Here is a 27,470-nt window from a genome sequence, read left to right on the forward strand (position 1 = left end):
CTAAAATGGATTTTAAAGTCCAGGATGGCAGCTCACTCCTGTTTTGACACAGCCCCCACCATATGAGCTGGATCTCCCTGCACTGAATGAGCAGAGAAGGCATGTTTGTGATGGTCGTGACAGCTCTCAAGAATTGTCATCACTTCTATGATGTTGCTGAGGCCCTGCTGCAAACCACCCTGGGATGAGTAGGGTGAGGCCACTCTTCTGAGATCTGAGAATGCCAGCTCTTGTCTTCCCAGAAGTCCCCCCAAGGGCAGGGATCTTGCCTGCCTCCTTCTGGAGCAGGAGCCCCCCAAGGGCAGGGATCCTGCCTGCCTCCTGGACCATAACCACCCCCAGGGACAGAGATCCTGTTGCTTAGCCTAGTGCTATGGATGTTCACCTGCTCTTACTGCTGTGAGAAGATCAGCAAGGATCCTTTTGGTTTGAAGGCTAAATAAATTTAAGTTTAATAAGTAAACAAAAATAAAAAAAATTAAATGGACTTTAAACACAGACTATCGGAGCTGGAAGAAATCTTAGAGCACAGAATATCAGATCTGGGAGGGACCTTAGAACACAGAATGTCAGAACTGTAAGGGGCCTTAGAACACAGACTATCAGAGCTAGAAAGAACCTTAGAACACAGAAAAGCAGAACTGGAAAGGATCTTAGTACACAGAATATCAGAGCTGAGAGGAACCTTAGAATCTCAGAGCTGGAAGGGACCTTAGAACACATACTATAAGAGCTGGAAGGAACCTTAGAACACAGAAAGTCAGAACTGGAAGGGACCTTAGAACATAGAATGTCAGAACTAGAAGGAATCTTAAAACACAGACTGTCAGAGCTAGAAGGAACCTAAGAATATAGAGTACCTGTTAGATCTAGAAGACACCTTAGAATATGAAATATAGAATGTCAGTGCTAAAAGGAAGTTATCTCACTGACCTTCAGTCTCTCCACAGGACGTCAGAGCTGCTAGGAACCTTAGGAATTGCCTATTCCAGCCCTGTCATTTTAGCTATGAGGAAACTGAGTCCTGAGGAGGCATTGGCAGTGAGCATATGAACCAGGATTTGAATCTCCAGCCACTGGTTCCAATTCCACAGTTACTTCCCCCACACCATAGATGCCGGCCCTGAAAATGGGGATAGTGACATACCTGCTACCTGCCCCAGACATTGGCAGTGAGCATATGAACCAGGATTTGAATCTCCAGCCACTGGTTCCAATTCCACAGTTACTTCCCCCATACCATAGATGCCGGCCCTGAAAATGGGGATAGTGACATACCTGCTACCTGCCCCACAGGCTCACAGGCTTGGCACAGTGTCAGCCCTGCAGAAATAGGGGTCCCATTCCCAGCAGCAGCAACAGAAAGCTCCCGGTGGTCTGGCCCAGCCCCTCAACCACACTGTTCTCTGACAGATCGCTGGTCCAGCCTCTCTGGGCCTCCCTACCCCGGTCACTCCAGTGCTTGCCTTCCCCTCCTTTGGCTCCGGGCCCCTAATGCCAGCCTCTCCTATTGTCAGGCCTGAAGAGTCATATTAGATGAAGACTTTCCTCGGATGTCAACCCGGTGAAAGGCTTCCCTCCCCATCAGCCCATCGGCCCAACCCCAATGAGCCTGAGTTCTTCTGCACCGATGGCATCTAATGGGTATTTGCTAATAAGATCTGAGTTTGTGAGTTCTGCATCCTATTAACACCAGCGCACATCAGGCCTGTCTGCTGAAGAGAAAATTGCAAACACAATAGAAAAGCTGCTTATGAATATTAATAGACCTGGAAACAATGCCGAGCAAAATTGTTGATGTGATTGGAAAAGGGGAGGGAGAGGGAGCGTGGGGGTGACAGGAGCAGAAGCCCCCCTCCCCCACACTCCAGTGCCCCCTGATAAATCCCAGGGTTGGTTCCATCAACTGATTGTCTTGCTAAGCCCGTTTCAGCTTTCAAAGTCAGTGTTCAGAGGCCTGGTTGAGAGTAATTAAGGTATGTGATCCATGAGATGCTCCAACTGCTGCATCTCCCTTCCACCCCAGACCCCCAAAGTGGAATCCAGATGCCCCCTTCTCAAACGTGGGGCTCAGAAAGGTGCCCGGGACTTCTTCCAGGGGAGACATTGTCCTTGAAGCAGGGATTAACTCAGAGGATTATGTCAAGTTGGAAACATGCTTAGAGACCATCGAGCCCAAAGCCCCTCACTTTACAGATGAGGAAACTGAGGCCCAGGACATCTGAGTGACCTGCCCCTGGTCACACAGTGGCATCTGAGGCAGGATTCAAATCCATGTCTTTCTGACTCTAATCCCAAGGCCCTTTCCCCTCAGTCACCCTGGCCCCCTCTGCCTTTGTATCCCCCACAACTGGGCATAGTACCTGGTGCATGGTCGTTACTCAACAAACACGGGTTGATTTGAACAGAATGGAGCCCACGGATTCATTGACAGGCATAATTAACGTATTTTGCCTATTCATTCCACAAACATCGTGCTCATGTCGTTCTCCAACAGAGGGTAAGCTCCTGGAGGACAAGAACAATGCCATTTTTGCCTGCATCTACCTAGGGCTTAGCTCCGAGTCTTAGATAATTATCTTTCTGCCCAGACTCATGATACACCCCTGAGACAGATTCCTGGTGTGTATAAACTCCCTTCAGCAGTGCAGACTAGCAGCGCAGCTGAAACTCCTGGTCTTAGAGAGTGGCCGGTGGACACTGAGAGTTAAATGACTTACCCAGGGTCACACAACCAATGTATGTCAGAGGAAGCCCTTAACCCTAGGCCTTCCTGCTCCACCTACTACCCCACACAGCCTCTTCTCTTGCCCTAGAAGCAGCGAGGTGGCCCAACAGATAGAGCGCCGGGCCTGGAGTCAAGTCGACCTGAGTTCGAATCTGACCTCAGACACTCACTAACTATTTGACCCTGGGCCAGTCATTAATCTCTGTAGGTCTGTTTCCTCATCTGTAAAATGAGGATTGCAATAGCACCCCCCCTCCCAGTGTTGTTGTGAGGACCAAGCAAGATAATAATCATCAAATGCTTGGTAACAGTAGGCACTTAATAAATGCTTAGTTCCTTCCTTTGGCAGGAATCGAATCATATTTACTAAGTATTTGTTGAATTGGGTTGTATATGCATAGGCAGTATGGTATAACAGAAGGGGCGCTGGTCCTGAAGTCAAACCACAGGGTCCCCCAGGCTGATCTCCTGCCTCAGTTTCCCCATCTATCAAAAGAGGACAGTACTGCTTGTGATGCTTGCTTCATAGAGCTTCTGAATGGGTGGTGCCTTGCAAACCTTCGGGTTCTAGAGAGAGCTGTGACGGGGATCTGTTGAGTTTAAAGGAACTTTGAGTCTCAGAGAATGAGTCTGGAAACCCAGGTTTGAGATCCAGCCTTGCCCATGACCTTGGAGCGGTCAGTTCCCATGTCCACGCTCCAGTTTCATCATCTGTGAAATGAGAAGGGTACCCTGGATCTTCTCCAGGCTCCCAGCCCTAACGGTCCAGAAATTCTAGTATCAAGGGCACAGCCTTTGAAGAAAATGAAGTCTGAGAAGGGCAGCCCGGGCAGGGAGAGCTGGTTCTCTCTGCAGGACAGGGGCCACAGACTGCCCAGAGGCACCCAGTCAAACTGGCTTTCTCTCTGCTCCTCACCACGATCCTCCATCTCCCAGCCCCTGGAATACGCTCCTTTCTCACCTTCATCCAGAGTCCCTTTTCTTTCTCAAGATGCAGCTCAGGGATCATGCCACCCTCCCTCTCAAAAGACCTTCCATTTAACTATTATATGTTAATCTACATATTTGTTAACTTTATATTTCTACGGTATATATTTACCTTTAGCTTTCTCCATCATTGGAATGTAAGCTCTTTGTGAAGTAGGGATTTTTTTTTCCTTTGTTGTACTTGTAATCTCCAGCCTGGCACACTGCCTGGCACGTAGTAAGAGCTTAATAAATACGTGTTGGTTAGCTGATTGATTGAGCTAGCTCCATTTAGAGAGAAGTGGGCTGGGGGCATGAGGGAGGAGTCCAAGGAGGGGTATATGGTGACAGAAGACAGACACTACATTTAGAGTCAGAGCACACAGGTTTGAATCTGAATGAATTTAGGCAAGTCTCTTCCTCCTTCTGCACCTCGGTCTCCTCATCTATAAAATGGCTCACTGACCTTTCCGGTGCTTAAATCCCATGGTCCTGTGCTTTTCTCCCTTCCCTGTCCCCAGCCTGACTCTCCAGGGAAAAGGCTGGAGTCTAATAAATAGAAGCAGCTGCATAATGCAGAGGAGAGAGCATTGAATTCTGGCATATACAGCCTGTGTGACCTTGGACTAGTCACTGCCTTTGATAATAAAGAAAGTGATCAGACCAGATTGAGGTTACTAACCTTTTCTGTGCTGCGGGCCACTTTGACCATCTGGTAAATACTGTAAGACCTTTTCTCAGAATTATTTGTCTTTAATAATCAATGGACATACTAAATTTCTGTTAGTAAAAATAAAAATGCACATTTTTTCCACCCAAATTCAAAGACCCTCCAAAATCTACCTGTGGACCCCAGGTTGAGAACCAGGATGATCTCTAAAAGTTCCTTCCAGCTTAGATTCCACAATCCCACAAGTCTCCACCCCATCCTAGAGTTCCAATCAGAAATTATCTAAGTATGTTTCCAAGGAGGTCCCCAGTGGCATGGGAGCTGGACCCCAGACACACCTGGATCCTCCCTCTATGACTCTTGAGGACCCTCTCCTCTCCTCTTCCTGGCCAAAGGAAAGGGGTCAGGCCCTCAGCCCAGCCCCCAGCTCCAGAAGGACGGGCTCTGGGCCCAGGCCTCCAAGGGCCCTTCAGCTCGTTTGCATTGTATTTGTGGGATAATTACTAATGGCACAGATCATTTTTATTAGCTGAGCTGTCTACATTAAAATGATAGATTTTTTTTATTAAAAACATCCAAGGGAAATGCCGTCACAGCGGGAGGAGGATAATTTTCCGTTTAGTTTAAGAGCAGATGGTTACCAAAATGTTCGATGTAAATAAATCAAGGAGAAGCCTAATCGTTGGGTAAACAGTATCGGAAATTTCCCTTGCCGGTTCCAGCCTCCTGCTTTCTTGGGGTTTCCAAACTCTTCCTCTGGAGCCAGTCACTGGAATTCTCCTGGCTTGATGGAGGGAACTCTGTTATGTGGGAAGAATTTGCATTTATCTACAAGATGCGTGGGAAAATCTATATTACTAAAGAGAGTCACCCTCCTGAGTCAGCTCTCTTGTTGGCTAAGAGGGATAGCTGAAGACCTGTCAAAGATGGACCACACGGGTGGTCGTGTAGGTGTCTTGTGGGGTCACGAGCCCCCTCAGGGCTGTGGGAGGGAGGAGACTAAGTAATACTCTCCTGTTTCTAATCTCTGGTCTGACACTAGTTTGTATCTGCTTGACTTCCAAGGAGCCATGGAAGTTGGTGAGGTGGCATGGTAGGTACAGCCCTGGACTTGGAGTCAGTAGCACCTGAGTATGAATATTACTTCTGACACTAGCTGTGTGACTGGGCCTCAGCTGACTCATCTGTAAAATGGAGGAGTAGGACTTAGGGAAGAAGGATCTCATGGGTCCCTCTTCTGGTTCTAGACCTCTAATGCTATGAAACCATGACAAAGCAGATTTGGGTTTGATTATCTATTGATGAGGAATGGAATGGATGGGCTCTTCCTCCCCATACGTTTTCATGCCAAGGCTGGATGACCACTTGTTGGAGATGTTAGAAAGGAGATTCTTGGTCAGCTACAGGCTGGACACAATGACTCTCTGAGTGCCTCCCAGCTCTAAGATTCTCTGGATCCTGTTTTCCTCCAACTTCCTCTGCTTTCTCCGATTTCAGCCCCCCCCCCCCCACCCACCCAACTTCCCAAGCCACTCAGTGACAAGACTCTCCAGGATAGGACAAGTTTGTCCTGATTCTCAGACATTGAGCTTCCCTTCCAGAGACAGCTTACCCAGAGCCCAACAGAACTTAAATGAAGACACTGGCACTGGATGTCCCTTACTTTGTTTGATCCGATCTGAGCCTGTGTTCCCTTGGTGTAGAATGTTCCCAGTGCAAATCCTTACCCACCTTCAAGGCCCAGCTCATTGCCACCTCTTCCATGAAGCCTTTCGAGATCTCCCAACTAGATATGCCCCTTGGTCTCCACTCCTACACCATGACTTCACACTGGCCTTTCAGGGGCTCCCACTGCTGTCTGTAAGTATCCCAGTGGTAATTTCTGGTTCCAGAATTGTGAAGCAAATGAAGCTCGTGTTTCTCCTATCCCAGTAGGCCCCCTCTTCCCACTACCCCAGATATTCAGTGCTTTCTTTCTTTTCTTCTTCCTGCTGGGCACAGAGCTTGGAATCAGAGGACTTCAGTCTTCTTAGGTTCTACCATTTACTAACTGTAGGAGGTAAGTCATTTCCTTCTCTGGACCACCATTTCCTCATCTATAAAATAAAGGATCATAGAATTTAGAGCTGAAAGAGATCTTTACAGGTAAACTAGAACAATTTACAAGGGAGGAAACTGAATCCTAGAGAAGAGAAATGATGTTCCCAAGATCATTCAGGCTGTAAGTGGCCTGGCCAGGATTCTCTCTACTACCTATCACCCAGACAGAAGACTGGGACTGAGTGTTGGGTTTAAAATGGACTCTGGGGGTAGAAAGCTGCAAGGCCCAACTCCCAACCTTGCCTCACCTGCCTGGTACACAACACTTCCTGAGCCACTGATGTTGGCAGGGCAGCATGGGCACCACTACCACACCCCTCTGGAGGCCAGCACACAGCACAGCAGCTGTCCTTGGTGCTCTGTGCCCTAGGCTTCCCCACCTCACTGCCTCCCTGCCCATCAGGGCCAGGAGCTTGGAGCTGGCCATCTTGTAAGTGCTGAAAAAATGCTTGTTCACTGACTGACAATGTAGACTTGGGAGGTCAGCTTTGTCTTGCTCCAGCAAGTGAGATAGTCATGGCCAACCTTGCAAGGAGGTGCCTTCCTTGGTCACTAGGTCTAGGTCTAGGTCATCTAGGTCACTCTTCCTGAGATTCAGAAGACATGGAAAGTCAGGTCTAGAGATAGAGGGGGAATTAGAGGTCATCTAGTCTGATTTCCCCCTCATACAGAGGAGGAGACAAAAGCCTAAGTCATTCGACCATAGTCACTTAGCTACTAAGTGTCATAAATAGGATTTGAATCCATGTCCCTCAACTCCAATTCTGGCACACAATCCACTTTGTTGCTAGAGGTCATCTAATCTTTTCCACATCACAGTTTTATGGTTCTGTCTTGTCCTCTGACATTCTCTGATTCTCTGGCTAACCACACCTTCTTCCTCCTCTTTCTCCTCTGTTCCCAAGAAATGGGAGACTGGCAGGGCAAGGAATCACCAACCTTGATTCATCCCAGGAGTCAATCGGAAAGCATCACAACAGTGGAGTTGGGAGGATGGGTATCCTCAGTAAAGAGCAGTCTTTTTCTTCCCTGGATTCCAGACATCACCAAAGTTTTCCATAACAAGTTTTTCTACTCTTCCTGTCCTGGGGTTCAAGCCAAAGGGAAGTCGTTATATTTTTCTTCCTTCCTTCCTTTCTTCCTCCCTTCCTTCTTTCTCTCCTTCTTTCTCTCCTTTCTTTCTTTGTCTCTTTCTTTCTTTCTGTTTGGAGGAGGGATGCCATGGCAACAATTCATGCGGGTGGAGTGGGATGGGGGACAGACAGAATCCTCACGGCTTAGCCTCTGGTCTATGCTGGTGCCTGCTCCCTGCTGCTCTGATCAACCAAGGCCAGGATGCCTAATGACAGAAAGCTTTAATAACCTCCAGTAATGGGCACAATTAGAGCTGTTAATGTCGCTATTAAAAATTGAGCGAATGAGAAAACAGACCCGTTATTGTTCTCGGAGGATCTAGAGCCGGGAGGGGCCTTTGAGACTGTCTAGTCCAGCCAATTCATTTTACAGATGGGGAAACCAAGGTGCTTAGAGGAAAGGTGACTTAGCCAAGGTCACATCTGGGTAATTAATGGCAGAGCGAAGATACCAACCCAGGTCCTTCAACTCCATATCTGGGCTACTAACATCCTCAGCTCTGTTGGGCACATACACGATATGCACCATTCTCCCTGTCTGGCCATGGGAGGCCTTCCCAAATCAATGAGGTCATAGTATTTAGAGCTAGAAGGTCATCTGATCCAAATCTCTCATTTTGCAGCTGAGGAGACTGAGACCCAGAGAGGAGAAGGGATTCTCCCAAGATTTAGACAGACAGGCTTGCCCCTGTCTAACTGTCGCCAGCAGCCATCCCTGGTGACTCACAGGCTGGCCCTACACCATCAACATATGTTTGTACTTGTCACAATTACCCTCAGGTTGCTACTTCAGGGAAGCTGAGAAAAGAAGACAAGAGAACCAGATAGGGCTCCCCCTTCCAAGATAGCTGAGCAGATCCCCACTGTGGCCGGCCACAGGGCTGTGCTGCTTGGGAAAGGAACAGGTTAAAAATGATGCTTGATATCCATTGTACCCCTGAAAGTCACACAACTACCAGTGTAATAGGTTCCACAGATATTACCCCTATTTTACAGATTAGGAAACTGAGATTCAGGGAGCTAATGACATGCCTGTGGTCACACAACTAGTAAGATTTAAACCCAAGTCTCTTCTGATTCCAAGTTTGGTATTTTTTTTTTGAGCACTCTCTACTTATCTCATTCCAGACAGAGTTTGTTATGATCCATTCCTCTGGCTTTCACTTTCTTCCTCTCTTTTTTTTATAAACTACTTTCCATCCTGGCTCTGCTACATTAGGTGAATCACATCATTTCTCTGAGCCTCAGTTTCCTTCAAGACACACCCAGGAGGACCTAGGTTGAGTTATGACTTGGATACCAACTTGCTGTGTGACCCTGGGTAAGTCACCGCACTCAGCGAGGGGAGGATACAAAGAAAGGCAATAGCCAGTCCCTACTCTCAAGGAGCTCAGTGTCTAATGGGGGAGAAGACATGTAAACAATGGGCACAAAGTGCAGATGAGATCAATTGGAGATAATTAACAGGGGAGAGGCACTAGTGGGTAAAAGGGAGGATTTTAGCTGGGATCGGAAGGAAGCCAGGAAGGTGAGTGGATGGATATGAGGAGAGAGGTAAAAGCATAAGAGACAGCCAGTGCAAATGCCCAGTCTGGGAGATGGAGTATTACGTGTAAGGAGCCCCAAGAAGGCCAGTGTCATTCGGGGGTGGGGATAAGGTACAGGAAGGCTGGGAGGGTAGGAGGGGATGAGGTTATGAAGCACTTTGAATGCCAAATAGAGGGTTTTGTATTTGATCTTGGAGATGATATGGAGCCACTGGAGTTTAGTAAAGAGGGTAGAGAGGAGGTGATATGGTCAGATCTGTTGTAATTTGGCAGCTCAGTGAGGGACAGACTGGAGAAGAGATGGATATGTCAGGGAAATCAACCAGCAGGTTATTGCCATGGCCCCGTCACAAGGTAACGAGGGCTGTACCAAGATGGCGACAGTGCCAAAGAGAAGAGAGAATATATGAGAAATATTTCAAATTTAGAGTGAGTGGGACTTGGCAACAAATCGGATATGATAGGGTGAGAGAAAGTGAGAAGTCAAAGATGGCACCTCAGCGGTGCACCCAGGTGACTGGGATGATGCTGGTATCCTTGACAGTAATAGGGAAATTAGGAAAATGGAGGAGAGGGGAGGTTAGTAGGAAAGATAATGAGTTCTGTTTTTAACACGCGGAATGTAAAATGTCTATAGGACATCCAGTTCAAGATGTTTAATAGGCAGTCAGAAAGATGAGAATGGAGAATAGGAAGGAGTCAGGGCTCAATAAGTAGATCTGGGAATCATCAACAAAGATGATAATTGAATCCATGGTAGCTGATGAGCTCATCAAAAAAATAGTATGGAAGGAGAGGAGAATAAAGTCCAGGACAGAGCTTTGGGGAACAAACACAATTTGGGGACATGACATGGTGGAAAAGCCATCAAAGGAGAACCAGAAGAAAGCAGTGTCATGAAAACCTGGAGAGAAGAGAGTATAGAGGACATGATCCAGTGTCAATGACTGTAAAGAATTCAGGAAGGATGAGAGTTAAGAAAAGGCCATTGGATTTGGCACTTAAGAGCTCACTGGTAACTTTGGAGAGAACAGATAAGGTCAGGATCCAGACTGGAGAGTTAAGAAGACAGTGAGAAGGAAAAGAGCAGAAGCCTCTATTGTAGACAGCCATCCCAAAGAGGTTCTCACAAAGGGGAGGACAGATATGTGACCATAGCTAGCAGGTATGGACAGGTCAAGTGAGAGGAGACCTGGTTGTGTTTGTAGGCAGTAAGAGAGCACCAAATAAGATGGAAGAGATTGAAGATTAGTGAGAAAATGGTGATGTGAGAGGACGCAATCTCTTGGGGAAAATGGGATGGGATGGGGCCATTTGTACATCTAGAAGCCTTAGCAAGGAAAAGGGCCACCTCTTCATGGGAGACGTAAAGAAGGAAATGGTGGCAGAAGACATCTAAGTGGTGTAAAATAGGGAGGAGGGAAGAAGAGAGAGTTCTTGGCAAATGGCCTCAATTTTTCCAGTGAAATATGAGGCAAGGTTCTCAGCTGAGAGGGGAGGGGAGGGGAAGGATGAAAAGGTCTGAAAATGATGCTGTGGTAAGTGGGATAGTGAGTTAATTACTATCAGCCCTGACACAGCGAGGGCCCATTTGAGATTACATAATGTAAATTTGTAGTAGACCCAGTCAGCATGTTTTCATGATTTCTCCCATTTTGTTCAGCAGCGTGTTGGTAGAAATGAAAGTAGAAGATGGTGGGAGTAATGGCTGATGCTTGTCAGAATAACACCTTCAGTAATTTGAGGGGGTGAAGGACCAAAGGGAAGAGGCAGTATAGAGTTGAACTGATTCCCCAAGGGGTCAAGATGGGGAGAGTGTAGCCAACGTAGGGTTAATAATAGCCTGGGAAAGAATTCGATGGTATTCCAACTAACTACAAAAAGTTCTTGGTCAATTGAAACATCCTTGAGAGACATTGGATGGATTGAAGTGACATTGTACAGGAAGTGTGTTCATATTGGTTGAGTAAATATAGTCACATCCTGTGGGTCATCAGTAAAATAGAAAGCCAGCTTAGAACCCAGACATTTGAGTTCTGGTAGTTGAGAAGAGAGAGAGCCAGTTCCCTGAAAAAGAATTGCTTGAGTGGGAGAGGGGAGAACTCCAGCCTTGGCTTTAGTCTTGGTCTTCTCCCTGAGGCTTCGTGGCTCCAAGTCCAGCCTACCCACAATGCCACGGAGCTGTCATTCAGACCCACCAGCTTCAAACTCATAGATAACTCAAGTCCAGAGACAGAAAGGATATTCCATCTTTCTCTGGGACCTAACTCTTATTAACTAAGGACTTTCCCCCAGCTGTACTGGTCTCCATGCACACTCCTCAGTGCTCCTAATCCATAACCCTAACACACTACAACTAGGGATAGCGGCTAGACCTTGATTTCATTAATATGGGGAGCTCCCAGAGGAGGAAATTCCCTCTAACAATGCAGGTCATCTGCTTCTCTGCAACTTAATCTTAGAGATTTACCTAAGACACTGAGAAGTAAGTGACTTTGCCCAAGATCACACACACAGCCAGAATGGGTCATTAATAAGACTCGAACCCAGGTTGTTGGGTCTCTGAGGCTTTACTTCACTACACCACACTGCCTCTTGCAGTCCCTGTGGATAATAATTCATTGACCTAGGCTCTTAATAGGTATTTTTTTAAATCCCTATGGACCAGGTCGATAACAAAATTAACAACCAGTTTGTTGAGGGTTTTAGCTCCCAATCATTTAAGCTGGGTTATTAACTGTGGGCAGAAGCCACATAATTGCTGGCATAAATAGAGGTGTGGCAGCCATGGAGATGTGGGCCTGGCTGAGTGAGATGGTAGGCTCACAATTCCCTGACAGCAGCCCGGGTCCCCAGGAAGAGCAGGAACTGGCTCTTGGGGTAGGTAGTACGAAACACACGTGGAGCAAAGAGACTGTTACAGAGGCTTAGGGGAGACAAAAGATAGGTGAGCTCCTCACCTTCCATATGATGACCATCTGGTCAATTTCCATTTTAACTAATTATTTTCGATAATTGGGTGCTAATTTCCCCTCTTTCTATATTACTAAAGGGCAACTATTTTCAGTATTCTTTAACTTTTGGTTAAAGTCCCAGTCACCCAACCCTAATTTAAGCTCTGCCCTTAAGGCCATAGGCTCATGGGCCCTAGATTTGGAGTCTGAAAGGACCTTAGAGGTCATCTAGTCCAAGCCCTTCATTTTACAGGTGAGGAGATTGAGGTTTCATTTTACTGTTGAGGAAACTGAGGCCCAGAAGCATTAAATGACCAAGTTCATGCACGTGGAATGATAGACCCATAGATTTGGAGCCAGAAGGGACTTGGAAGTCATCTCCTTGAAAACCCACCCCCCATTTTCTAAATAAAGAGACCGATGGCCAGAGGATTCAAAGTGACTTGCCTATGACCATCCTCCATCTCTAAATCTAGCCTTCCTTCCACTGTTATCATAACAGGTTAAAATGCCAGCTCTGCTATCTACAGTCTTATGACCCTGGGCAAGTTATTTCAAACTCCCTTCAATTCCTGTCCTCATGTGGAAAATAGAGGGGTTCCTAAAAGTGATCTCTAAGTCCCTTTCAGCTATAAATCCCACAATTCTCTGGACCTGCTTAGGGGAACATGTAGACTTTCCTTACCTGGCTCTTAAGATTGGCTCCCTTGAAAGGAAAGCTAACAGCTCATGAATAAGCTAGGTGGAAAGACCAAGGGATTTCCCCGTAGGTCAGGAAAAAGGATCTGGCTTGTCTGCTACAGTCCTAGAGGATAAAAGTCAAATGGGGAGAAAGTCATCATAGCCACGAGACTTTTAGCAGTTTAAGAGCTCATAGACAGATGGCCCCCGCTAATGCATGATTCCAGCCACAAACCCTGTGGGCAGCCCAAGACTTTTCTCCTGGAGCCAGTACTCCTCACACCCCTTGCATCCCTACCCAACCAGAGAAACATGAGCTCAAAAAGGGCATATGGATACAATGAGAGCTGCCGATGCCTTCCTCTGCTGTCTTCTCCAGGACCCTACTCCAGCACTTTGCCCTTCTCTCAGGAATCTTCCATCCTTACTGTTGCACTGCTTCCCTCCCACCTCTCTACCAGCATGTTCAAGGCTTCTGTATCCAAAAACAAAACCTTCCTTTGACCTTTCTGTCCTAGCCAACTAGTCATGTGAATGAATTTCTTTAAAAAGTTTTCTCCACTTTTTCATTGGACACTCTTTCTTCAACCCCTTTGAATGGGGCTTCTGTGCCCACTCTTTTAAGGAAAAAGAAAGATAGGCTGGAGCCAGGTTGTGAAGAAAGAAAGAAAGAAAGAAAGAAAGAAAGAAAGAAAGAAAGAAAGAAAGAAAGAAAGAAAGAAAGAAAGGAAGGAAGGAAGAAAGAAAGAAAAGAAGGAAGGAAGGAGGGAAGGAAGGAAGGAAGGAAGGAAGGAAGGAAGGAAGGAAGGAAGGAAGGAAAGAAGGAAGGAAAGAAAGAACTAAGAAAGAGCCCATTCAGCCTCCCCTCCTTCAAACTCATCAGCCCCAGAACCTGCCACCTTCCCCATGGAGGAGGCAAGCATGGACTTTGTGACAGGGGTCAACAGTGTAACTGAAGAGACAACTTTGTATGTATTCTAGGGGCCATTACCACTCTGACAGAGCCACCTGTCACTTCCCATTGGGAGACCTGTCCATCCACAGATATGCCAGGACCCTGCACTATCTGTGGATGCCCAGACTCAGGATGGGTTGGGAGGCAGCAGCTGAAGCTGCTTTACCCTTGGTCCTTTCAGACCCATCTTGAGATTCAGGAGCAAGATCTAAAAGCAAATTTTTCACATGTGGTCTTTTAAAAAGTTGCTTTTACAAGGTGACTTCTTCTGTAAAAACAATAGAATGTAAGAGCTAGAAGGAAACTTAGACCATGCTGGAGCTAAAAAGGATCTTAGAACATGAAGACCAAAGATAGGAGAAGCCTTAGAACGTCGAATAGCAGAGGTAAGATGGACCTGAGAACATGGAATGTCAGAGCTGAGATGTCAGAGCTGGGAGGAACCTTAGAATATAGAAAGTCAGAGCTGAGATGGCCCTTAGAACAGGGAATGTCAGAGCTAGAAGAGGCATTAGAACTTAGAATGTCAGGACTGAGAGAGACCTTAGAACATAGAATGTCAGGGCTGGGAAGAACCTTAGAACACAGAATATCAGAGCTGGGAAAGACCTTAGAATGCAGAAAGTCAGAGCTGGGAGGAACCTTCAGACATAGAAGGTCAGAGCTTGAGAGGACACTTAGAACAGGGAATGTTAGAGCTAGAAGAGGCCTTAGAACATAGAATGTCAGGGCTGGGAAGGACCTTAGAATGCAGAAAGTCAGAGCTGGGAGGAACCTTAGAACATAGAAGGTCAGAGCTGAGAGAGCACTTAGAACAGGAAATGTCAGAGCTAGAAGAGGCCTTAGAACTTAGGTCAAGGCTGGGAGAAACCTTTGAACACAGAGGGCCAGAGCTAGGAGAGACCCTAGACCTTGTACTCCAATCTTTTTGTGTTACATACAAGGAATCTGAGACCCACAGATGGGGAGTAGCATATTCAAAGAAAAAGCAGAGCCAAGATTTGAACTTGACCCCAATCCAATGCTTTTTCCACTTTTCCACAATTAATTGAACAATTAATTAAAATGTTTACATAGACCACATAAAGTAATTCACATACCATATAAATCTTAATAAACCAATAAAGGGGAGGAGGGTGCTGTGTTATGTGTGAGAAAAAGAGTCTTCAGGCCCTAGGGTCTGGATCCTTGCAGCCCCAGAGTCTAGATCCTTGCTCTTCCATTCCTGAGGCCTGTGGTGCTCCTAGGCAACCTGAGTGTGCACCATCACTGGGCCAGGCTCTCTCCCTCACTCTCACACATTTCATCATCACAGGAGCTTGACTTGACCCAAAGAAGGGGGAGGGCTTTCCGACAAACTTAACACACATCTCGACACCCTTAAGGCTTCTTGGGTAAGCTCCCTATGCTCTATGCTTTGTCAGTCAAGCTACAAGCATTTATTAAGGGCCTACGATGTACCTGGCACAAGGAATGAAGCAATCCTTACTTCTAAGGGACTTAGATTCTAACGGGGAAGACAAGCTGTCTGTGACCTCCAGCAAATCCTTACAGAAACCCCGGAGCCCAGGTGCCTTCACATCTTGGCCTCTCTCATCTGTAAATTCAGCATGATTACACCCGTCCTTCGCACCTCATGATGCTGGGGGTTTCATGAGATTCAAAGGAAATCACATATGTAAAGAAGCTGGTTAAACGGTACATACTTGGATGAATCCCATAGTGGTTTCACTAGTGCAGATTGTGACCTTCTGCAATTCTTGTTCTCGACCTTCCTTAATTCTCCAACAGGGGATGTCCTCAAAGCCTTTGTCTCAGGTTTGTTTCTTTTTTTTGGAGGGGGGAAGGCAGGGCAATTGGGATTAAGTGACTTGCCCAAGGTCACACAGCTAGTAAGCGTGTCAAGTGTCTGAGGCCGGATTTGACATCTCAGTGTCTTTACATTCTATGGGTGCTAATACAGTATTTGAGCTGTCCATCTGTTACCCTCTGGCCTTCCCCTCCTCCCTTTCTTAGCATGCATTTGCTGAACGATATCCTTCATGGCCCCTCTTATCTGCACAAGGTGTAGCCTCCTTACAACCACCGTGCATCTCCCCATTGCCCTTTGGACCCTCCACAATTTTGATCGTTCAGGGACTGTGATTTCCATATGCATCACTGGGAGAATACTGATGTTCAAAAGAGGAATGCAGATTTCAAAAAAAAAGTCAGGGATCGTTCAATTATGGAATTATCAAATGAGATAATGTGTATAAAGCACTTAGTGCCTGGTACATAGTAGGCACTTAATAAATCCTTATTCCCTACTATATAATACTCCATTTCAATCCAATAAGCATGTATTCCCCTGTGTGTCTACAGCTTCCAAAATCTTTCTTCCTCTCCCGTAGAATGTCTGGAACCTCACATTTCTGTCTCTCAAGAAATTTTCGCACCAACCCCACCCCTCTCTCAGACTCTCTGCTTCCTATCGGACACAGCATTCTCTCCACCAATTAGGAGACAAGTCTCTTACATCTTCAGCAGCAGCATACAAAACATTCGAGGCTTGGATAGAAGTCTGGTTATACTGAAAAATTGGAATGATGTCCATTAACTTCAATACTTCCAGGTCCCTTGACTCCATCTGTGTGAGTGCTTCCTCCATGACCCAGAGCATGCATGGCCCATTACCGGATGGTTGCACCAGTGTCTGTGAACAGCGATGGAAGGGCATCCTTGCAGCCTGTCAGGCACAAGGGGATATTGCTAAGCCTCTCCATCTTGGTAGCATCTGTCAGAGCTTGAGCCCAGCCAGCTCAGCCTTAGAGAGCCCAAGTTCACCTCTGGGCCATGATAAGGTATCAGAAGAGGACCTTCGGGGAAGAATGCAAGCTGAAAACATAAAAGTATACTTAATAAATATGAGTTATTGTTATAATTAGGAAGAGGATATTTTCAGCCCAAAACCCCTTTCAGGGTCTAGCATGTCCCCAGTTTATGACCCTACTCCCACTGAGGACAAAAAGAGGTGTCTCGAAACTCACAGAAATATTTTTTGAACTGCCCTAATGGCTCAGAGCCTGGCAAGTAGAATATCTTGAGCTGCCAATGGCTGGGGTTTAGGGAGAAAGAACAGCTGGGCTGCCAACCTCCCCCCTGCAGAGATAGCTCATTAGATCACCATGGTGTGAGACCACGGCTGAAGTATCTTTCTCACATTTTAGGAAGGACATTGATAAAATGAGGACCGAAGTTGGATAGGATGTTGTGGATAGAGTGAACTTGGAGTGAGGAAGGCTGGAATTTTAATTCTACCTCAGACACTTACTAGCCTTGTGACCCTGGGCAAGTCCAAAAAAAAAAAGAGGCAGTGTACCCCACCTCCCCTGCTTGGGAGTCTTCAAGCAAAGGCTGGCCAGATACTTATCAGCTGTCACCATAGAGATTCCTTTGGGAGATGAGTAGGACTAGATGGCCTCTGAGTCTCTTCCCCCTCTAAAATTCTGTGATTCTTTATAGGGACCATGGGAGTTAGTAGAAATAAGAGGGGATTTCAAATTAGAAGGCCTAGATTAGCCTCTTATTCCTCATTCTGTTCACTTTAATTCCAATCTTCCCCTGCCAACAAGGGGAAGTCAGGTAAGAGAGGCAGAAGAGCACATGACTCGGAGTCAGCAGAGCTCTAAGTTCAAATCCTGGTTCCGATAACTTACTAGCTGTGTGACCGAGCAAGACACTTCCTTTCCCCGAATCTCAGTTTCTTCATCTCTAAAACAGGAGCAATAATATACTGCCCAATTTGTGTTATTGTGAGAAAGTCTTTTATAAACCTGGAAGCCATAAAGTGGGAGTGGCTACTGTTATCTATGTAGCTACGGACAACTCCCTAGTCATTAGTTTCTCATTTGTGAAGGGTTGGGCTAGATGATGCAACTTTAATGAGACAAATCCGGGTTGTATCCTGGCTCTTCTCCTGACTACTCTATGACCTTAGAGTCACATGCAACCTTTCTGGGCCTCTTTCCTCAAGGAAAAGGTTGAACTAGATGACCTTCAATGCTCCTTCCTGTTCAAAATCTATGTTGAAGCCAACATCATTTGATAAATCAGATGATCCTGGGAGTATCCCAAGGGACGCCATCATTGCTTTTGAAACCTCAGGCCTTCACATCCTCAAGCATCCAAGGGCTGTCCCACTGTACCCAGGACATGTGGTTGCCTTAGCAACTGAGAGAAGAAGCAAAGAATCTTGCTGAGGCAGCAGAATGGAGCTAGCTGTTGGGGTGGGAGGGAGAGGTAGAAAGTTGGAATGGGAAATTTTAAGGAGGGGTAGAGAGATTCTATATTCCCTGGATTTTACCCAAAAGTGCCAGCCTCACTCCCTCTCTCAGCCTTTCTGCCAACCCCCTTCCTGAACTTTAAATGCCCCTATCCCTTCCTGAATCAGCCAATGTAAAAGCCAGTGATTCAGTCCATGGCTCTGGTTAGCACAGTCAGATGGAGCTAATGAGGCCAAGGTCGAGGGCTCGATCCTTCTGAAGGCCAGTTAGCTTTGCTCTCAACCGTAGCCATGGGCTTATCTCCTGACCTTGGCCATCTGCCTAGCCGGTGCCTTGGGTTACAGGGAGGAACAATTCTCAGAATATCCTACCTAGGAAAGAGAGTGGAACCTCAGAGGTCAACTAATCCAAACAGGACCTGAATGGAAATCCCCTCTCTGACATCCACCGAAAATGCTCCTACCTGAAGTCCCTGTGGATAGGAAACCCACCACCTTCCCAAAGCAGTCCAAGCTGCTTGGATGAAATTCTCATGATAAGAAAGTTTTCCTTTTTTATCTGCCTCCCTGCAACTTCTACCTTTTGGTGCTCATCTTGCCCTCTAGGGCCAAGCAGTATGAATCTAATCATCTTCCACATGACAGCCTTTAAAATACAGCTATCGGGTCTTCAACAAAGCTTTATTAAGTACCTATTAAAAAACTGGGGATAAGAAGGTAGATTGAGCACAGACCTTTCTCTCAAGAAACTTAAATCAAATAAAAAGAAAGATGAGTACAAAAAAATGGTACCCAGGAGAGAGAAACAGAGACAGACAGAGACAGAGAAACAGAGATAGAGACAGACAGAGCAGAGAAATTTGAGGAGAGAGACCACTTGGCCTTAGAGGGAGGGAGAGTGTGAGAAGGAGGATAGATCGACAAAGACTTCCTAGAGGAGACGGTACCTGTATTGAAACAGCTAAAATTCTTAAATGGCTAGGACACAGAATTTATGAAGGAGAATGATGTGAGGCAGGATAGAGCCAGTTGTAAATATTGTAATATTGTGTGGGAGCAACTAAAGATTTTTGGATAGAGGAGTGATACGGTGGGCTTTAACAAGATTATTAGGCAGTTGTTCTGGGGGTGAACTGCAGAGAGGAGAGATTCACAGTAGAAAAACCAATCAGGAGGCTGTTGTAAGAGTCCAGACCAGAGATCATAAAGTCCTGAGCTAGAGGAGCAGCTATGTGCAAAGGGAACATATGTGACTGATGTTGTGAAGACAGACTGGACAGCTGACTAGATATGGAGAGTGAGGAAGAGAGGAGAATCACCCCTGATTCTGAAACTGCCAGCCTTGGTGACTAGAGAATGGTAGCACCCTCAATAGAAATAGGGAAGTGAGAATAAGGAGGAGGAAGGGAGATAAGGAAATGGAGGTAACAAGCATGGAAGAGTCTTTCTAAGAATTTGACTGTGAAAAGGAGAAGCAATCTGGAGCAAAGGAGGCAAAAGTGGGGAATGGCAAAGTGGGGTTTTGAGATGTGGAGTAGTGGAGAAGAAGGAGCTCAGGGCAGATAACCTTGATTTCCTCAGCAAAGCAAAAGTCAAGGAGCTCTTCGGAGAGACAGTAGGGAAATGGAGGATTCAAGAAGAGTTTAGAACCCCCATTGTGGGGAGTGAGGTAGAAAGTCAATCATGGAAACCTAAAAGGATTACCAAGCATCAGTGAGTGTCCGGGGGAGATTATGTCGCATAAACTGGAGTGTATTTAGTCAGCAGAGTTGTTTGGTTTAGTGTGAATTTCTGTCATCAGCTATTCTCTCTCCCAAGGGTATTTGCTTTGTAAGCCTGATCTCTTGGTGTAGAATGGAAGGTGTCCTACCTTAGTAATGAATCTCAGGCTTTTATGTGTTTGTTGGTAGATATTTGCAGAGACAAGAAATTTTCCTATTAGACTATGAGTTCCTTGGGAGCAGGGACTCTTTTTTGCTTTTATTGGTATCCCCAGCACTTAGCATAGTACTTGGCACATAACAGGTGCCTAATAAATGTTTGTTACTTGACTTACTTCCTGATGACAGGGATTCTTAACCTTTTTCTGTGTCCTGTGCCCCTTCGGAAGTCTAGTGAAGCTATGGACCACTTCTCAGAATCACATTTTAAAAGCAAAAAGTAAAAAATAAACAAATAAAAATTAAAAAAAATAAAGTGTAAAGTAAAATACATAAATTACAAAGGAAAACATTTATATTGAAATAGTTACAAAAATATATTTAAAAAGAAAACAAGTTTACAGACCTCAGGCTTAGAACCCCTGTGAATCTAAGAGGCTGAGTGGTGGAGTGACTAGGGGGTTTGTCCTTGAGACAGAAGAAGTAGATTCCAATCCGGCTTTGGACACAACAGCTGAGCGAACAAGGGCAAGTCACTAAGTGTCCCTGTGCCTTGGTTTCCTCGTCAATAAAATGAGACTATTGATATTTCTGTCTACCCCCTCAGAAGACACTTTGCAAACCTTGGAATAGGATATACATGCAAGCTGTTGTTCTTTTCAACCATAGTCTCCTGCTTCTTTCCTTTTAAATGACTTTCTCATATCCGCTGTATGTGCTGCTGGCCTTTCATTGCCTCTGCCCTTATCTGGGTTCTTCTGGGGCTGCCACCGGGATGAACCCTCTGCTCTATTGTCTGAGCTGCTAACCTGCTGTGGTAAATCCCAGGACTTATCTTGCCCAGGAATTTATTGCTTTCCTGGGGCCTGTGAGCTGCTGAGAGGATGGAAACTATAAGGGAACAGCTAGGAAGGGCCTGAGGGCCCTGGCTTGGAGAAGGGGAGGAATGGTGTAGAGTGGCAACATTCTGTGATGAGGGGTAAGGTCACCACACTTAGGCCAGTGTGAGGAAGGGTTGGTCTGTGATCACGATCAGACCTCTCCACAAGTCTGCGGCCAATCATAAGATTAGGATCTGCAGCCTGGGCCAGGTGGCCAAGATAATGGTTATAGTGAGTGACCAGAGATATGCCAACAAGGGGACAGGGGAGGGGAGGAGGGCTGGATTATGTAAGGTAAGGGTTCTTAATGATGTGCCATAGACCCTTTGGGTAGTAGGGTAAGACCTATGTACTCCCTCTCTGAATATTTTTAAATGCACAAAGTAAAACATCTAAGATTACAAAAGAATCCAAAGGTTAGTAAAAGTGTAGGATCTTTTTTTCCCCATCAAGTTCACGGATCCCCTCCCTCTGAAATCTGTGGAGTCTGTGGACCCCAGGTTAAGAGCCTCTGATCCAGAGAGATCAGGAACTTCGGTACTCTGGGCCTTTGCTGAAGGTATGACCCCAAGGGACTCCCCAGAGGCAGGAAATCGAAAGCACGAATCTTGTCTTCCAGGCAGGAGACAGTAATAACAAAGAAAGGATTTAGAGCTGAAAGAGACTTAGAGGTCATCCAGTTCAATGCCCTTAGTTTACAAGCAGGGAAACAGGCCCAGAAAAGGAAAAGGACTTGCTGAGTATCCCATGACAGGTAGGAAGCAGACTTGGGCCCTCCGGCTCCAAATCCGACACTCTTTCCATTAAACCACACCACTCAAGGCTCCATCTGTGGCCAGGGACTAGAGTCAGAGGGCCTAGTTTGTGGCCCTCTGGCCTCTCTCGGTTGCCTTCACACACTCTCCATCACAGTTCCCCACATAGGACGTGCCATCTGCCACCTTTATACCTCACACAGCTGGGTGCCCCAGGTCCAGAATTCATTCTCCCCCCCCTCACATCTGCCTCTGGGAAACCCAGGCTGCTTTCAAAGGTGCCCACCACCTCCCTCCATGAGATCTTTTCTGACCCTCCTTCCCCCTTGATATAACTTTCTATTGATTGTAAACACTGTGCACTTACTTTATGCTCTCCTTTAGTGGAATGTAAGCTAGCCCCTTGAGATCAGACTCTTATTTTTTGACTTGATACCCCCAATAGGTAGCACAGTGCCTGACACATAGTAGGTGCTTAATAAATGCTTGTCAGTTGAATTTCTTAAGACATGGATGGAGCTAAGGGTGCTGCCTGAGCCTGAGGTTAGCCTATGCCTGTGGAATAAACTTTTCTTGGTGAAAAGGTAACTAACTGGCCTTTGAAGGGACAAATCCGTGACCTTGGCCTCATTAGAAGAGGCTCACCAACTGAGCCAATCTGGCTTCTCCTGAATACAAATATGGGATGGAGGCGGCGCCATTCCGGGGGACTTGTGGGCCTTGGCAAGACAACGGCAAGATGGTGCCATCACTTTCCACTTCACAGTGGCACGGAAACTGGGCACATACTACCCACCTCCTGTTTTGGGGTTAAAGAGACAATGCAGGGCTGAGGGCGCTAGTGGAATTTCACAGAGCGCCAGATTGTCTGGGCTCTGAACACAAAAAGAAAACAGGATGGGAAGGAATCTCAGAGGCCGTCTAGTCCAATCTCCTGCTTTTACAGATGAGGAAACTGAGACCCAGAGAGGCTGCGCAGTCTGTTTCAACCATAGGGACTCAATAAAAGCTTACTGTCCGTTGGCCCAAGAGCTTGGATTGAGATCCAGGTCAGGGCTCACTGATAATGGGGACGAGACGTTCCAGCCTCATTTCTGCAGTTCTCCATGGTCTATGAAGCACTCAATGCACGAGGGTCCTGTGAGGCACCAGCCAGGATTGTGGTGAGAAACTGAGGTTCGGACAGATTGGGAGCCCAATTCAACTCAGATGTCTTGACTCCAAATCCATGGCTTTCTCCACCACACCTCACTGTACAGAAGTGGAAACAGGCCAAGCCCTGGGGTTTATTCTGTTCAGCAAAGCTCTGACAAGTACTCACCCCTGTCCTAGGTGATGGAATTACAGACACAAAAGTGAGACTGGCCCTGCCTTCCTGTTAGGGGGTGGGCAGGGCTCTGGGTTCAAAACCTAGCTCTACAATGTACTATGACCTTGGACAAGTCTCTGGGCCTCAGTTTCTTCATCTGGTAAAAGAGGGGATACATGTGGTAGTGATGTCAGAGGCAGGACTTGAACCCAGGTCTCTGGGTTCACTATGCCACAATACTAATACTTGTGTTATATCCCCCAGGTAGGAAGCAGCAGAGGCAGGATTGGAACCCAGGTCCTCTAATGCCAGAGGCCAATGTTCTATTGTACAAAACTGCCTTTTAAAAGTGCTTGTGGATGGATCATTCTGCAGAATGAGGGGGTGAATGGATGAAGGGGTCTCATCTGTCCATTGGCTCAGGCCCTTATCTCTTCCTTCTCTCCACAGATTTGAAAAAAGCCCCCGGGCAGCTGGAAGAGCAAGGAGGGGTGATCTGGAGAATGACCGGTGGCCTCTTCAGCATCACCAAGGGCGCTGTGGGGGCCACTCTAGGAGGCGTCGCCTGGGTGGGGAGCAAGAGTTTGGCGTTCACCAAGACAGCCGTGACCACAGTGCCCACCGCCGGCATGGGGCTGGTGAAGGGCAGCGTGTCAGCCGTGAGCAGTGGCGTAGGAGCCGTGGGCTCCGCCGTGGCCGGGAAGGTCCCTTTCACTACCAGGAAGAAGGATAAGGCCGATTAACTCAGGGTGGAAGAGCCCTCCGTGGCTGAAGGCCATGGCCAGCTCCTCATCTGTCCCCAGGACTCCCTTTCATCTGACAGATGGGCCCAGTTCTCATCTGGCCCGTCCACTGCTCCCCAGCCCACAGCTAGAAGCAGTTTCCTCTGTTCCCCCTCCCCCTCCACCACCTAGGCCTGCTAGGCTCAGGCCAGACCTTGGCCACAGCTTTTCATGGTGTCATCCCCAGCCCAAAGCTCCATCTCTTAAACTGGGCAAAGAAGATGGTTCCCAGGGCCTAGGGAGATATGGGGACCAGGGGGACTGGAGTCCTGACACAGAGCAGGGTCAGCTGGAAAAGTAGCCCACAGAACCACAGCTAGCCAGAGCCCGGGGCTTCTTCTGCCCACTTGGCTTAAACCTCACTGTTCTTGCCCCCAACCAAGGCCAAAGCTTCCTTCTCCTTCAGCATGGGTAGGACCAAGTTCTCTCCCAATTCTCCCTAGCACCCACCTGTGGACTCAGGAGACCTTGGACATCATCTAATCCTCATTTGGATAGATGGGGAAACTGAGTCTTATCAACCCCTCAGGGTGACCTTTAATGGGACACAGGGAATGGGAGCATCAAACATGGATGGGCTAGGGTCTGAACTGAGCCCAATAACAGTTGGTCCAACGGGTGACCACGTCTGAAAAACAACCCATAGAATGTCAGTTCCCTAAGGGCAGGGACTTCCTCGATTTTGTCCTTGTGTCTTTCATGCCTATCATATAGTAGGCACCTGGGAAATGATTTTGGATGGAATGGATGGAATTAGTGGCACAGCCAGGGCCAGAACCCAAGTGTCCTACCTCCCAGGCCAGTGCCCCTCCTGCCACGCCACAGCAGCTGTGCTCGTCTTTGCCTGCTGCCCGACTTGGAGCCAAGCACGTTGCAGTGACCCCGTAGTCTGCATGCCTCCAGATTCCATGGTTTCTTTAATCACAGGGACAGGGGGTTCTCCCTTACCCTTGAGTCCTGGAATGTGGCATTCCCTCCTCTGAATACAAAGGAACAAGGTCCAAAATATGGCCCCCAGGTTCCCAGAAATGTCCATTTTTTGGATGGTGGAATGAGAGGCCAGGGTTGGGGAGGGGGTAGAAGGCTTACCCTTTCTGCCAGGTCAGGACCAGCCACATTGAAGATGAGAGTCCCTAGTCACTAGAGGCCAATAGAAATGACCTCCTCATGGCTATCTTTATCCTGCCTCTTCTGGCTCATCTTGGACCAATGGATAGGCCCAGAAGGAATTCAGGCATTTATCTGGTGACCTATGGAGAGCTGGGGAGGAGGGAAGAGGAACAGCTGAGCTTGACACCTGAACCACCCTAATTCTCCCCCCATGACATCACACAGGATTATCACCCCTCAGAGCCAACCCCACGACCTGGGCAACATGAGATTCTCCCAGCCTCCTGCCCAGAGATGGTCCCACCAACCAAGTCACATAGAATCCCAGAGCTGTAAGAACCTCAGATGTCAACCAGTCCTACCCATGTCTGAACCAGAACCCCTCCCCAAGTTAGTCCTGTCTCTGCATCTTTTCACACATGAAGCTCTAATGTAAGAGTTTAAGCTTGCAGGAGAAAAGAGCTGCCCACCTATGGTGGGACCTAGCTCAGGTGAGAAGCCTTCTCTGGAGCTGGCTAACAGCCTTCTTCTTGTCCCTTCGGGTTCTCCAAAGCACTCAGAGGAACAGATGAAAGGCCTGACCCCAAGGGGATTTGCTCTTCCGCCCACCCCAGCCCAGAAAGGGGGGCAGTGATGGGGATTCTGGGAAATATCCCATGGCCTTGTGTTAGGGTGGGGTGGGAAGCATCCATGTAATTTTAAAAACAATAAAGTTTGAAGCTGAGGATCCTTGGCCTTGTGCTCTATGTTATTCAAAGATGGTGGCCTGAGCAAAGGAGAGCAATAACCAGGAAGTGAAGTCCTTTCTCAATGAGCCCCAGTATCCAGGATGAGGCAACAGCTTCATGTTAAGAACACTGGCTACACTGGGCATCCAGAGTGAGGACAATGATTGTCCTGGGGTGCTCTGCTGTGACCTGACCCCATTTAGAGCACTGTGTTCAGGCCTGAGTCCCACTTTTTAGGAAGGGCAGCCAAGATGATGGAGGGTCCTGAGATCGAGACCATGACATGTGAAGATCACTTGAAAAAATTGAAGATGTTTAGTCTGTAGAAGAAAAGATGGGGGCAGGGGGTGGGTAGAGCAAGGAGAGGACACATTATTACTGTGTTGACATACATGAAGGGTTGTTATATAGGAAAGGGGGCAGCAAGGATAGAGCACTATGCCTGGAATGAGGAAGACTCATCTTCCTGAGTTCAAATCTGACCTCAGACACTTACTGGCTGTGAGACCATGGGCAAGTCACTTCACCCTGTTTGCCTGTTTCCTCATCTGTAAAATGAGCTGGAGAAGGAAATGGCAAACCACTCCAGGATCTTTGCCAAGAAGACCCCAAATGGGGTCACAGAGAGTCGGACATGACTGAAAATGACTCAATAACTCTATGGGAAAGTACTTAGACTTGTTCTGCTTAACCCTAAAGGACAAAAGCAGGGACAATCAGTGAAACTTGGGAGCTTCCCCGAGCTCAATATAAGGAAAAAACTGCTAACAATAAGAGCATAGTTATGTCCTGGTGGTTTGGGCCCCTCCCCACTCCTTGGAGGTCTTTATGCAAAAGCCAGATGAGCACATATCAGAGGCACAAACAGTACCTCATTATACATAGAGATAATATATGATGTTATATATTTTATATATTATACCATTTTGTTTGTTTGTTTGTTTATATCCGCTCTGGTCCCTGTCAATCCTTAAATGCTGAGATTCTATGACCTATCAATGACTGAACTCCACTGGCGTAGGTTTGGAGAACCTAGGTTTCCCTCAAAGGAAAAATGGTTTGCCCAAATCCAAATAGCCAGGAACTGGGGAGGACTCAAACCCAGATCTTCCGACTCTAAGACCAGCACCCTTCCCACTATAGCATGTTTTTTCCCTGAGGCCAGGACAAGGTGGCACATTTAATGGAAGTTGCCAGCCAGGGTCTAGACCACGCAACTCTCAGGAGATGACTGTTTACTATTGAACACGTGCCTGGGGATTAAGGAGAGGCTGGACATCTGAACCCCTGCCCAGGGAAATGTATTGCGAGGCTTCCCCGGGGCTGGCAGACAGAGGTGGTCATTCTGATTCCCTTCCTGCCTGCGGGTTTCTCTGGTGTCATGAAAGGTGGTTTCCAGAGCCTGAATCCTGTAGAGCTGCTCCAGGAGCACCAGCAGCTTGAGAATCCGACCTCTCTGGCTTTCCACCTTGCAAAGAAGAGACCAAGATCCCAAATTCTTACCAGCCTGCCCTCGTCTCAGCTCTAGGCAATGTGACAGTGGAAGCCCCTTAAGAGCAGAGATAGTTTCATTCCTATCTTTGGACCTGGAACACAGTTGGCGCTTAATAAATGCTTATTGATTGACTAACTTATCCATAAACACAATGGGAAGTACTGAATTTGGAGTCAGAGAACTTGGGATCAAACCTCAGCTCGGCTTTGTGCTGCTTGGGTGTCCTTGGACAAGGCATTTCCTTCCTCTCGTCCTCAGTCCTCTTCTGCAAAATGAGCATGGCATACTGAATTATCTCTGAGATATCCTCTCCAGCTTTAAATCATATGACCCCGTAATGATTTGCCCCCAGCTTGTTAAGCAAGACAGAGTGGAAGAAAGAGCCTGGGAGCCAAGACTTCTGCCTTCCTTTTCCAGATGCACAGCTGTACCATTTTACTATTCCTCAGTTTCCTCCTCTGTAAATGGGTTTGCTCCCAGGAGGAACATGGTAAGCTTCCCCTTTTTACATCACTTGATGAGGTATGACATC

General features: G+C 47.0%; 1 protein-coding gene across 1 annotated transcript in view; it reads left to right on the forward strand.

Moving 5' to 3' along the window:
* LOC118852733 (transmembrane protein 263-like) overlaps positions 1–25,447 on the forward strand; it is a 357,454-nt gene extending 332,007 nt beyond the window's left edge. The window contains exon 3 of the mRNA XM_036762417.1: positions 23,274–25,447. Coding sequence (XP_036618312.1) covers positions 23,274–23,566 — 293 coding nt within the window. The 3' untranslated portion in view covers positions 23,567–25,447. The remainder of the gene's footprint in view (positions 1–23,273) is intronic.
* Positions 25,448–27,470: the final 2,023 nt, after the last annotated feature.

Source organism: Trichosurus vulpecula, chromosome 6 (genome assembly GCF_011100635.1).
Source record: "Trichosurus vulpecula isolate mTriVul1 chromosome 6, mTriVul1.pri, whole genome shotgun sequence".
Classification (NCBI taxonomy): domain Eukaryota; kingdom Metazoa; phylum Chordata; class Mammalia; order Diprotodontia; family Phalangeridae; genus Trichosurus; species Trichosurus vulpecula.